This window comes from Propithecus coquereli, unplaced genomic scaffold (assembly GCF_000956105.1).
Source record: "Propithecus coquereli isolate 6110/MARCELLA unplaced genomic scaffold, Pcoq_1.0 Scaffold29, whole genome shotgun sequence".
Lineage (NCBI taxonomy): Eukaryota > Metazoa > Chordata > Mammalia > Primates > Indriidae > Propithecus > Propithecus coquereli.
In genome coordinates, this window is record NW_012148507.1 from 1418850 (window position 1) to 1431577 (window position 12728).

A 12728-nucleotide genomic window follows, 5' to 3' on the forward strand; every position below is an offset into this window, starting at 1 on the left:
GGTTGTGTGTGGCTCCAGATCTAGCAGAGCAATAGCTAGCACTGAGGTGGAGCCAGGCACTGTTTCAAGTGCTTTGTGTATGTTAATTCAGTCAATCCTCAAAACATCCCCATGAGGTGCTTCTGTAACCTCCATTTTATAGAGCAGGAAATGGAGGCATTGAGCAGAGAGGAACTTCCTTAGAACTCACACCCAAGCAATAAGCCTCCAGAGTCGATGCTCATGGCCAGGAGTCTCAAACTTTTTGTAAAGAGCCAGATAGTAAATACGTGAGGCTTCGTGGGACATATAGTCTTTCTGCTACAACTACTCAACTATGCTGTGGTGGTGGAAAGGCAACCAAAAACAACACTTAAATGAATGAACTAGCTATGTTTCAATAAAACTTTATTTACAAAAACAGGCAGTGGGCTAGATTTGGACCACTGACCCTAGTTTGTAGACTGTGGCTCTTGAAAGAGTACTACCTTGCATGTACATAAAACCTCTCATTTATATTTCCTAGACCGTCTCAGTCCCTGTGACATTCCATTCAAACAAATATCATGATATGAGACTGACAGTTTACAACTCATCTGTTCTTCACAGCACTTTTGTAGGCAGGTTTTATCAATGTCCCCATTTTAGAGAGAAGCAAAATGAGACTTCGGAGACAAAGCCACTTGCCCAGATTCTCATGTTACAAAGTTCTTTGGCACGTTCTACACTTGAAGTCGAACTCAATAAATGCCCATCCATCCCAACATTGATGTTTACTTTTTCCTTCTAAAATTTGTCTCTCTTTTTTCAAATTCTATGCTGTGCTTTCTTTTTGGGAAAACAAAGGAGAGGCACCTTGATCTCTCCTTCTGGACCTTCTAGAGTCTTCTACTTTGGCCTTCTAGAATCTTCTAGATGAAAAATGTTCTCATACCTTGCCAGCCACGGGTGATAGACACAGCCTAAGTTTGACTGCTGAGATTGCCTGATGATTCTTGTCCTAAGAACCAGGCAGGATCTGTCAAATGCTGCATCTGTGGACCAATATGGGGCCTAGAAATATGAACCACACCATCGGTGACTAACAATTAGAACTCACAGCACGCCAGGTGCTGTGCTAGGTATTTTACGTATCATATTTAGTCTTCACAGAAAGCAAAACAACTTATGCTATGAGAATTAAGTGTCCTGCATTCCTGAACTTTTATTTTTATTATGGTCAAAAACACAACATAAAATTTACCGTCTTAACCATTTTTATGTGTACGGTACAGTGGTGGTAACTATATGCACATTGTTGTGCAACAGATCCCTGGAAGTTTTGCGCCTTGCAAACTGAAACCTTGTCCATTGAACAGCTCCTCTTGTCTTCTGACCTTTTAAGGGAGAATTTAGGCAGATGTTCATGCCTGGGGAATAGTGCCAGTCCTGGACAAGAAACTTCTGGTCATAATAAGCTCTTCTTACTCCTCTGCTACATTTGAGGCACATGAATACAGGCGTAGAGAAAAAGAAGAAAATTTCCACGGAAAATAAGTGGCCCTCGGGACCTCTCTGAAGCAGGGCTCTCTGTTCTTCCCTCTGCTTATCTTCAGTGACCACATGAACCCATAGGATTCCCAACAAGGTGACCGTGGTGTGGTACCAGACACTACCTCACCATCACACCACAATGTTTTCCACAGTTATTGTATACGAGCATAACATTAGTTCACCCTCAGAAATGCTCATTCATTACTGAGGGCTAGAGAAAACCTCAAACAGGCAGAACTCAGGGGGGCTATGACTCGTTTTGGTCGAGCGACCAAATGCCTGATAGATACAGCAGTCACTTTGCTGCTGTTGTGCTGTGCTCACAGACCCCACCGTCAGAGTTCAGTTCAGGTAGGTCTTTGCCAAAGGCCTCTCGCCCAGCTCTTGAGTGCCAAGGCATCCTTCATGTCCACCGAGTCCACAGTGGTTGCCAGTTGTGTTTTCTAGCTTAAACTCTAACAGTATTCTTTTTGTTTCTGGCAGAACGTGAAAAAGACCGACTCGTTCCAGGAGTGGCCAGATTCCTACGCGAAGCACATCTACAGCTCCGAGGACAAGAACGCGCAGCGGCACCTGAGCAGCTGGGCCATGCGCAACACGAACAACCACAACTCCCGCATCCTCAAGAAGTCCTGCCTGGGCGTGGTGGTGTGCGGCCACGACTGCTCTGTAGAGGAGGGGCGCAAGATCTACCTGCGACCTGCCATCTGCGACAAAGCCCGGCAGAAGCAGCAGCGTGAGTGGGGGTTGGCGGCGCTGACAAGGAAGCTGGAATCTGTTGATGCCCCTGCCCAGACGGGCCACTGCATCCCAGCACATCCCAAGGGCCCCACCCTCACCCTGCAATGTAGTGGAGACCAAGGCTGTTCTGACACAGAGCATGTTGAGGGGAACCAGCCAGATCCCCGGTGTCCCAGGATCTGCCCCACAGAGCTGCCATGTTCAGACCACCCACCATCAAGGCTGCTCCCTTGGGTTAAGGCACCTGACTCAAGGCCCCTGTTGAAAGGAAGGTGTTAGGGAGTAACATTAATCCATCAGTCACTCATGTTTAGGGAAATTAGTTTATCAGACTCGCCACCTGACCCTAAGTGATCTCAATGCACGCATTCATCCGGAAAGGCAGCAGAGACACTAAATGGAAGGTTAGACTCGGTTCCATCCGTTTAGGTTCACGTCCTAATCACATGCTACGATATTTATTCATTTTTTTTTTTTTGTCACATTCACTGGACTGTGAAATAGATACATTCAGTGTTCCCTGTGCCTTGCCCCCTTCAGATCTCAAGTTACTTCGTGTTCTTCCTAGTAATTTGTCTTCAAAACCTGCTCTCAGGGAAGGACCTGGTATCAGTCACTTACACTTTAGTGAAAATTTAGTAGCTGTGTTGTCTCTCCCATGTGGCTTTGCCCCTTGACCTTTAGTTCTAATTGTGAAATGAAAGAATTTTTTCTCTTCTCTACACAGAATGTCAAATATCGGTAAATAAGTAGGGTGAGGTTTCTGCTCAAAAGAGCTCTTCCCTGACCTGTGAAATACCCCACTTGGTAGGCAACTGCTTACTCCGTTCATGTGTAAGACTGATCTAGGCCATTATGGCGGTCAGGCCCCCAGGACTGGAGGTGGATGGAAGCCCATAAAACTGCCAGGTTTGTTTTCTGCCATCCCGGAGTCAAGGCTGAAATTGTCAGGGCTGCACAGATTAAGGAGTCACCCGACATGGCTCGGCTGGGTATGGTCATCTTCCTCTGCTCTTTTGCAGGGAAACGCTGTCCCCACTGCGATGGACCTCTGAAGCTAATTCCTTGCCGAGGCCACGGGGGGTTCCCAGTCACCAACTTCTGGAGGCACGACGGACGCTTTATATTTTTCCAGGTTGGATTTGAGTTAGTTATGTGATTCTGTTTCTCTGTAATATGACAAATGTTTGCAGAGTTTCCTTACGGAGGAGTTTCATCAGAGGCTAGTGATACACGGGTGAATGAGATACTGCACCAGCCCTGAGAGCCCACACTCTGGGAGAGCAAACATCTGTACCGCACACTTCAATAGAAGTTTCCCGTGCTCGCTAGGGACAGGCTGACTCTGCCTCCAGCAACTCAAGAGAGGCAACAGCTAATCCGATCACACTCCAGCGCAAGCCGCTGGTAGCCTTTGACAACCTGAGTGTGAATACCGGCTCTAATTTTTAACTAGCTCTTTAAACCTGGGCAAGTTACATTCCCCCAAGCCCCAGTTTTCTGTTAAATGTGCAAGAAGTACTAACGGGGCAGTGGTGTAGACAGTGGTGAAGGGACTCTGGCTCAGCCTGCCTGGGTTTGAATCAGTGCGGTGGTGGTAAACCAGCTCTCCAAAAAGAAAACGTCCTGATTGGTAGTGTTTGCCAATTTCTGTGATAGATTCTATTCCCCCCACGGCTGCGTACAAGCTACCTGCCCTTTTCAACAATCAGCTCACAAAATTCCTGAGTGTTTAACAATGATTTTCAGCATGGCCAGCCCCACGTAGGGGAATCTAGGTCCTTCCCTACTAGGAGAGGTCACCCAGGTGTTGTAGTCTCTCCATGCCTCAGTTTCCTGTTCTGTAAACTTGGGGTGATAATAATGGTGTATATATCAAGGTTTGTGCTGAAGATGAAATGGGATTAGGCACGCAGGGTGTTTATTAGCTCCTGCCCATACCACAGGAAGGATTTCACAGGTGTTCCTCACCACTGTGAGTGTGGCTTTGCTGGGTGGGTGACAGGAACCACAGGGACATGCAGGAGGGCTTGGGGGCTTCTTCCAAGGTTCACTCCATCTTGCTATAATAGGCCACTGCTGCGCCCCAGTCCTGTGACAGGACACGGAGTGAAAACTTACACGCCATGAAGCACAATCCAGTTATTGATTACATTGTTTCCTTGTCTCCTTTAAGTCAAAGGGAGAACATGATCATCCAAAACCAGAAACCAAGCTGGAAGCTGAGGCCAGAAGAGCCATGAAGAAAGCTCACACGGCGTCTTCCTCCGTCTCCCTGCACCTGAAGGGGAGCCCAGGGACAAAGGTGACTTTTCGTCTTGTATGTTCAAAACACACATCAGCTTGCCACCCCTACAGTGGGGGTGGCAGGTTTCCCCGGTCTCCTGCTAACTAATGAAAGCCAAAAATTACAGACTATCAGGCTTGTCTACAAACAAGCTTCCACCAAAGAAATTGCATCTGAGGTTTCACTCTTAATTTCTACCATCCTTATAGCATGCTCTCAACCACAAATTCCATGTAATTGTAGCATCATCTTCCCTGTTACAATTAAAAAGAGAAACTTGAATTAGTACTTAAGCTATACTTGGCGCTGAAATGATTTCCACAAAATTAGCCTCATGCTTTTTTTCCCTAAAAATTTTCTGTACATCCCCGAAACAGATTATTTGTTTAGCTCACTCTACCAAGATGAAATAAGCAAGAAGTTTCTGAAAATGATGACCATCCCAGGGAGGCAGTGATGGGGTGGAGGCTACTTCCTGTAGATAAACTGGGATGTGAAGTCCATTGCTTTATGGGGTAGCGTATCATAGGTTTGTGGGTTTGTATGCTTACTAGTGGTAGAAATTCCTATACTTTTTCTACTATTCAAAGCTCCACACTTCTTTTTAGGAGAATAGAAATAGAGCTGGTCCATCCCTGGTGGCTCTAAATGTACCTTAAAATTTATAGGCCGGGCGTGGTTGCTCACACCTGCAATCCCAGCTATTCGGGAGGCTGAGGCGGAAGGATCGCTTCAGCCCAGGAGTTCAAGGCTGCAGTGAGCTACGATGACACTGCACTCTAGCCTGGGCGACGGAGCAAGACCCCATTTCAAGAAAAAAAAAATTGTAATTTGGGTCTGTTGTAGGGAAATGTGAGCCCCCAAACCCAAATGGCTGTTCTCTTGTCCTTTCTCCCAGCCACGAGACAAGTCAAAGGGCATTTCTTCCCATCCACTCTATCTGGTTACAGCCCTTTCTCTCCACCCTTGAAAACTATCCTCTTCTTAGCTGACAGTTTTACTTAAATAAGAACATAACTTAATTCTCAACCAGATTCTTTTCCTATGATTAAGTAGAGAACAATATACCTCCTCCATTTGTAAAAATAACTTACCACTTCATGCACTAGAGGTCCCATTTATGGTTCAACAAAATTCCCATGAGTCCAAAGGAAAGTCTCTTGAGGAGAAAACAAAAAACAAACCAACAACAATCCTGGTCTCTTAGACTCCAACCAGCACCAAGAAACAGAAAAGTCAAAGAGGGAAATGGTGGGAGAGAGACCCCTGAAGAGTTGTACTGAGTATCATGTAAATCTTTAAAGTAGTAGTTTGATTTTTCTGAAAGAGCTCCTTATAAGTTTCTTGAAAAGGCAGTCACGGATGTCAGATTTGCGTTTGAGTGTGGAACACATTTTTTTTTTTTTTTTTGAGACAGAGTCTCTCTCTGTTGCCTGGGCTGGGCTAGAGTGCCGTGGCATCAGCCTAGCTCACAGCAACCTCAAACTCCTGGACTCAAGCGATCCTCCTGCCTCAGCCTCCCAAGTAGCTGGAACTACAGGCATGCACCATCATGCCCGGCTAATTTTTTCTATATATGTTTAGTTGTCCAGCTAATTGCTTTCTATTTTTTTTTTTTAGTAGAGACAGGGTCTTGCTCTTGCTCAGGCTGGTCTTGAACTCCTGAGCTCAAGCAATCCTCCCGCCTCGGCCTCCCAGAATGCTAGGATCACAGGCGTGAGCTACCGCGCCCGGCCTGTGAAACATCTTAAACATGCTCATATCTCCACAGAGTGAGGGAGAACTGGGCTCTAACTGCTCTCAGTAAGCTCTAAAATGGAAGTGGAGGCAGCTTTTACTTCTTGTGTTATCTTGTGGCGAGGCTGCACTGTGTGTCTGCGCTTCAAGCATGCAAGGAATGAGGAAGAGCTGGGGGAACACTGACTTGTACAGAATAACTCACGGGCACCTATGGTAGTGGTGTTGATTCTCTTAACTTATTAACATGAGTATTTCATTCTCCTTTCTAGTCTCTTCCAGGTGAGACACAAAGCCAAGGGAGTTTACCTTTAACTTGGTCTTTCCAGGAAGGCGTCCAATTACCTGGTAGTTACAGTGGACATTTAATAGCTAACGCTCCCCAGCAGAAGTCCCTAAATGACAGCCTATCCCTCTCCAAGAGTTATGGTTCAGGAGGAACCACCGATCTGGCCGACCAGACTTCTACCTTGGACCCCGCTAAGCTCTATGAAAAATGCAAATCGCCCACTAGCAGGACCTACAGCGGTGGAGACCTGCTTCAGCCTTCTGCCTCCGGAGTCTACGCGGATTACAACGATCTGCAAACCTGGAATAAAAATGCTGCTTTGGGGAAAAATTCTCTTAGTGAAAACTGCTATCCCAATTACCCTTTTCCTCTGACCAGCTGGGCTTGCAACTTCTCTCCTTCCCAGAACTCTTCAGAACCTTTTTTCCAGCAGATTCCATTGGAACCACCTGCAACCAAAACTGGCTGTCACCCATTGTGGCCAAATCCAGGAGGTAATCTTTATGAAGAGAAGGTACATGTGGATTTTAACAGCTACCTGCAGTCCCCCACATACCACTCGCCTCAGGAAGACCCCTTTCTCCTCACCTACAGCTCCCATCCTCACCAGCAGTATTCCCTGCCAGGCAAGAGCAGCAAATGGGATTTTGATGAAGACGTGACGTACATGGGTTTGGATCACTGCAACAATGAAATGCTTCTGAACCTCTGTCCCTTAAGATGACCTAAATCTTTCAAAACTCCCCCCTCAAAAAAAAAAAAAAAGCTGTTTGGTGAAATGCCTGGAAGAATTTCCTTAGGAAACAATTTTCTTTCCTTATTTTTTTTTTTTATTTTTACCATTTTATCTTTGTGTACATATCTGCTTCAAATCAGTGAATTTCTAGGCCAGGTTCAGGTAATCGAAGGACCTTTATAAGTGGTTTATATTGTCTAAAATATGTTATGGGCAATAACATCTTTCTAAAGACGAGCTTAGAAATTCTAGTCCAATAAGTTGTTTCTTTTCTCTTGTAGCAGAGTTGATTCATACCTGGTTGCAAGGCCACCATTTACAGGTATAGCCAAGAAAACAGGGTACAAACCACTAAAAACAAGACCCAGCAGTCCACCCCGTGTTACAGGTTTCACAGTTCACATCACCTGTATTCAAAGGTAAACTTACAAAACTTTTGTAAGCTACATGTGCTGTCAAAAATGGGGTCACTGCCATTGATAAGCCAGCAGCATGAGCTGCTGTGACACGAGCCTGTGTCACATTCAAGACGCATTGAGAAAGACTGTTTGCTATTAGGCCACAGAGAGCAGCATTAAGTCCGATATATGTTGATCCATGTTCAAGTAAATTCCTTTCTGATTCTGGAAGCGAGTTCAGTTTTCCGGTTATGATATTGAAAGTGGTTGCGTTTTCCTTGATAGTGTCATCTGGTTTATGATTTTCCGTCTTGAGCCTCATGCTCTCCTTCTCCCAGGAGCCGCTGCCTTCTGTGGTCTTCCTCAGCCATGTCAGGGCTCACTGCAAGCTTGGCTCAACTGGCCTGGGCGCAGCCATCTTTTCAGAAACTATTTTCAAAACATAACCACAGATAAATGGAATCAAACGAGCAGTAGGCAAGGCTTCTTTCTGCACACAAGTAAGCTTTCAGCTTCTCCTCCTCTCCAGTACTTCCGTCTTTAGCAAGGAACGGAAACTTGTCCGATCAGTGTTGTGAAACGCCCTCTGCTTTTCCCACACGCTGCTGTTTGGGGCTCTCAGCACCTCAGCTGCACGATCTCTTGGGTTTTCAGTCATTGATGCATTTTGCACAGAGCAGAGATGTGAGCAGCCCACCTCCCTAGGAGCTTACCTGTGCCTTCCTGAGATCTGAGAAGGAACAGAAGAACGGCAGAGGTGTAGAAAGCTGAAGAGTCTACCACCAAAGTACTGAATCCTTTGTCTAGTCCTGGGATTAGTTTATAAAATATGTGGGGTTTTTTGTTTTTGTTTTTTCTGTTCGGTTTGTTTGTTTGTTTTTTTGAGACAGGGTCTCACTCTGTCACCCAGGCTGGAGTGCAGTGGTGTCATCATAACTCACTGCAGCCTTGGACTCCTGGGCTCAAGCAATCCTCCTGCTTCAGCCTCCCGAGGACACATCACCACACTCAGCTCATTTTTCTTATTTTTTGTAGAGACTGGGGTCTCACTATGTTGCCTAGGCTGGTCTCAAACTCCTGGCCTCAAGCAATCCTCCCAGATGAACCACCTCACCCAGCCACAATAAGTTTTCTAGGTGATTTCTAAGACTTGTCAAGACAAGGAACATGACTTAACCCTATCTTATAAAGACAGAGAACAGCAAAATTAAAAGACACTTTTTGATAAAGGCCATTCTCACTGGGGATAACTGGTATCTCATTGTGGTTTTGATTTGCATTTCCCTGATGATTAGAGATGGTGAGCATTTTTTTACATTGGCCATTATTCTGTCTTCTTTTGAAAAGTTTCTGTTCATGTCCTTTGCCCACTTTTTGATAGGGTTGTTTGATTTTTTCTTCTTGATTTTCCTGAGTTCTAAATAGATTCTAGTTATCAGCCCTTTATCGGATATGTAGCATGCGAATATTTTTCCCATTCTGTAGGTTGTATGTTTGCTCTCATGATAGTTTCTTTGTCTATGCAGAAGCTTTTTAATTTGATCAGGTCCCATTTATTTATTTTTGTTGTTGCCGTGATTGCCTTTGGGGTCTTCTTCATAAATTCTTTGCATAGGCCAATGTCCAGAAGAGTATTTCCAACATTTTCTTTTAGAATTCTAATAGTTTCACGCCTTAGGTTTAAGTCTGTTATCTACCGTGAGTTGCACTCGAATGTTTATAGCAGCACAATTCACAATTGCGAAGATGTGGAAACAACCCAAGTGCCCATCTATACGTGAGTGGATTAATAAAATGTGGTATATGTATACCATGGAGTACTATTCAGCTACAAGAAACAATGGTGATATAGCACCTCTTGTATTGTCCTGGATAGAGGTGGAACCCATTCTACTAAGTGAAGTATTCCAAGAATGGAAAAACAAGCACCACGTGTACTCACCATCAAATTGGTTTTAACTGATCAACACCTAAGTGCACATATAGGAATAACATTCATTGGGAGGATGGGTATATACATACATAATGAGTGCGATTTGCACCATCTGGGAGATGGACATGCTTGAAGCTCTGATTCAGGGGTGGGAGGGAAGGGCAACATACATAACCTAAACATTTGTACCCCCATGATATGCTGAAATAAAAAAAAATTAAAAGACATGAAGAGAAATTTCAGTGACAGCAAATGGTCTCCTTGTCTATTCTTTCCTTCTCACCCCACCTTGCTGACATCCCCTTCAACAAGGACTTAGATTTTGTCCCTAACTCAGTGCCAGGTTCATGATATATAGAAATGTTTTCTGAGAAAAATCTCTGTGCAATCAACATGGCTGTGGGGGGCCAGCCACATTTGAATGCCTGTTCCTCTTCTTTGCCAAAGAGCTTTACAATAATGGTGAGCCTAGAAATAAAATCTGGAGAGAACCATGTAATAAACAAGTATTTTCAAAAATAAACTATCTCTTTTTAAAATTTGAATAGTAACAAATGCATGTGATGCAGAATTCAAAAGTGAAAAAGAGGTCCTGTCCTAGTCTCCTCCCTGCAGCACTGACTGGTTTCTTGTGTATTCTTCCAGACCTTCTCTGCATATATATTATTACATATAACATACATGAAATATGTTGTAAAAATATACGTATACACATATATGCATACACACATAAGCAGTATCCTACGAGATTCATTTATTTTTATTTTTTATTTTTAGTAAAGATGGAGATTTCGATGTTGCTCAGGCTGGTCTCAAACTCCTGACCCCAAGCAATCCTCCCGCCTCAGCCTCCCAGAGTGTTAGGATTATAGGCGTGAGCTACTGCACCTGGCCTCAGATTCATTTCTAACATGGCTTTTATCATTTTATTTTTATTTTTTTAATTTCAAAAATAGCTTTTGTCATTTTAGGACAAAATTTGAATATTAGGGCCTTATAAACATATAGGATCACAGCTGCCTCGTTTTAAATGGTGCTTTATACTTTACATGACTGTTATAATTAAATAGTCCCCTACTGATAAACATTTAGGTTGGTTTGAATCTACTAAATTTGTTTGTCTAAGTGCATAAAACTTATATATTCAGTTTAGCAGAGTTATAAAGCAAAGGCTTGTATGTGCACCATCTGGGCCAAGAAATAGAACTTACTGGCACTGCAGAAGGCCCTGATTGTGGTTCCCAATCGTGCCCACTCCTGATCACAAGCCCTTTTCTGTTACCTTTGTGTGTATGCCTAAACTATAGTTTGGTTTTGCCCCTTTGGGGGAACCTAGTGAATAGCATCATATGGTATCCTTTAAAGAAGTATAATGTACACACAGAAGAGTACCCAAGTCATAGCAGGCAGCTCAATAAATTGTCATAAGAACACATCAGTCTAGCCTCTGCCTAGTTAGTGTACATTTTCTTAGAATCTAGCCTTTTCTACTCAACACCATGTCCATAAGAATCATCATATTGTTGTGTGTAGCTGTAATTTGTTATTTTCACTGCTGCATTAAATTTCCTTATTCTCATCCAAAATGGACTGAAAGAGCTAAAGAAACAGTGACTGGAGCGAACTTTCGTTTCTACTGGTCCAAGGCTTTCTGGGTATTACAAACATTTTACCTCTACTAGACTAGATTGTTATTCCAAAAATTTTCTTGCTTTAAAAAATTGTAATCTTGTATTTATCAAAGCAAAAACATGTATGTAGCTTAAAGGTCAGGCTGAAGTGGGAGGACTACTGGAGCCCAGGAGTTTGAAGCTGCAATGAGATATTGCACCACTGCACTCCAGCCTGGGTGACAGAATGGGATCCCATCTCAATAAGTTGTTTTGTTTTTGTTTTTGTTTTGAGACAGGGTGTCTCCTGGTTGCCTGAGCTAGAGTGCAGTGGCATCATCATAGCTAACTGCAACCTCAAACTCTTGAACTCAAGCAATACTCCTGCCTCAGCCTCCCGGGTAGCTGGGACTGCAGGCACACACAACTACACCCAGCTAATTTTTTGTATTTTTTGTAGAAACAGGGTCTCGCTATGTTGCTCAGACTGCTCTCTAACTCCCAGCCTCAAGTGATCCTCCCGCCTCAGCCTCCCAAAGTGCTAGGATCACAGGTGTGAGCCGCCGTGCCGGCCAACTTCAATAAGTTTCCGCCACTGGACACGTGGTTATTGTATACAGTGAAATCTCACCAAAATCAAGATGTAGACTGGGTGTGGTAGCTCATGCCTGTAATCCCAGCACTTCAGGAGGCTAAGGTAGGAAGATCGCTTGAGGCTAAGAGTTCGAGATCAGCCTTGGCAACATAGACCTTGTCTCTAAAAAATAAATAAATAAAAATTAAAAAAAAACGTATATAGAGAGAGAGAATATAGCTGTTCCCCTGAAAAGTTCTGCCATGCCCTTTGCAATCAATCCCCTCCTGGAACTCCTAGAGCCTTTTATGTCTGCTTAAATGCCAGCAGGCTGCTGTCTAATCCTGCTGCTCCCCCATCTTTGGACCTTCTTTTCTCTCCTCAATTGGAGTCTGTGTCTTTCTCATTCTCAGTATATTCTGTTGTTTTGGTAGAGCACACACCCCAGTAGTTACCTAAGAAAAGAAGCATGGGAGATACATGTTTGGAGCCCTTGTGTTTCTGAAAATGTCTTAGTGCTATCCTTGTTTTTTACTTGGCTGAGTGTTTCGCTGAGACTAGAAGTCTAGGTTGAAAGTAATTTTCATTCCAAAATTTGAAGTTATTGCTCTATTGTCCTCTAGCCTCCAGGGCTGCTGTTGAGAAGCCTGGATATCATTTTGATTTCTAGTCCTTTGAATGTGGCCTACTGTTTCTTTCTGGGAACTTCTAGATATGTTTATTATTTCTGATTATCTGATATTTTATGATAACAAATCTCAGTATAGGTCTTTTCATTGTTTATTCATTGCATAAGGCCCTTCTTGAGACTTCTAACTTTTAATCTTTTAATTCTGGGATATATTATATTTTTAATAAGTAATTTCCTTTTTCTTTCTTTTTCTGATTGTCTTTTTGGAACTTCTTTCAGT

The 12728-nt window shown here is 43.6% G+C and overlaps 1 protein-coding gene and 1 pseudogene across 1 annotated transcript; one reads left to right on the forward strand and one right to left on the reverse strand.

Annotated features, from left to right (window-relative positions):
• Positions 1-1761: 1761 nt before the first annotated feature.
• Positions 1762-7290, forward strand: GCM1 (glial cells missing homolog 1 (Drosophila)). Its single transcript, XM_012648546.1, has 5 exons — positions 1762-1863; positions 1996-2248; positions 3276-3388; positions 4430-4558; positions 6550-7290. Exons 1-5 carry the CDS (start codon positions 1762-1764, stop codon positions 7288-7290), a joined length of 1338 nt encoding a protein of 445 aa, XP_012504000.1.
• Positions 7291-7438: 148 nt separating this feature from the next.
• On the reverse strand, positions 7439-8022 carry LOC105813765 (annotated as a pseudogene).
• Between the last annotated feature and the right edge of the window lie 4706 nt (positions 8023-12728).

Coding starts and splice junctions, on each gene's coding strand:
- GCM1 (XM_012648546.1), top strand. CDS start 1,762: ATGACTCGTTTTGGTCGAGCGACCAAATGCCTGATAGATACAGCAGTC. Junction 1,864..1,995: donor ACCGTCAGAGTTCAGTTCAG/GTAGGTCTTTGC, acceptor TGTTTCTGGCAG/AACGTGAAAAAGACCGACTC. Junction 3,389..4,429: donor GACGCTTTATATTTTTCCAG/GTTGGATTTGAG, acceptor GTCTCCTTTAAG/TCAAAGGGAGAACATGATCA.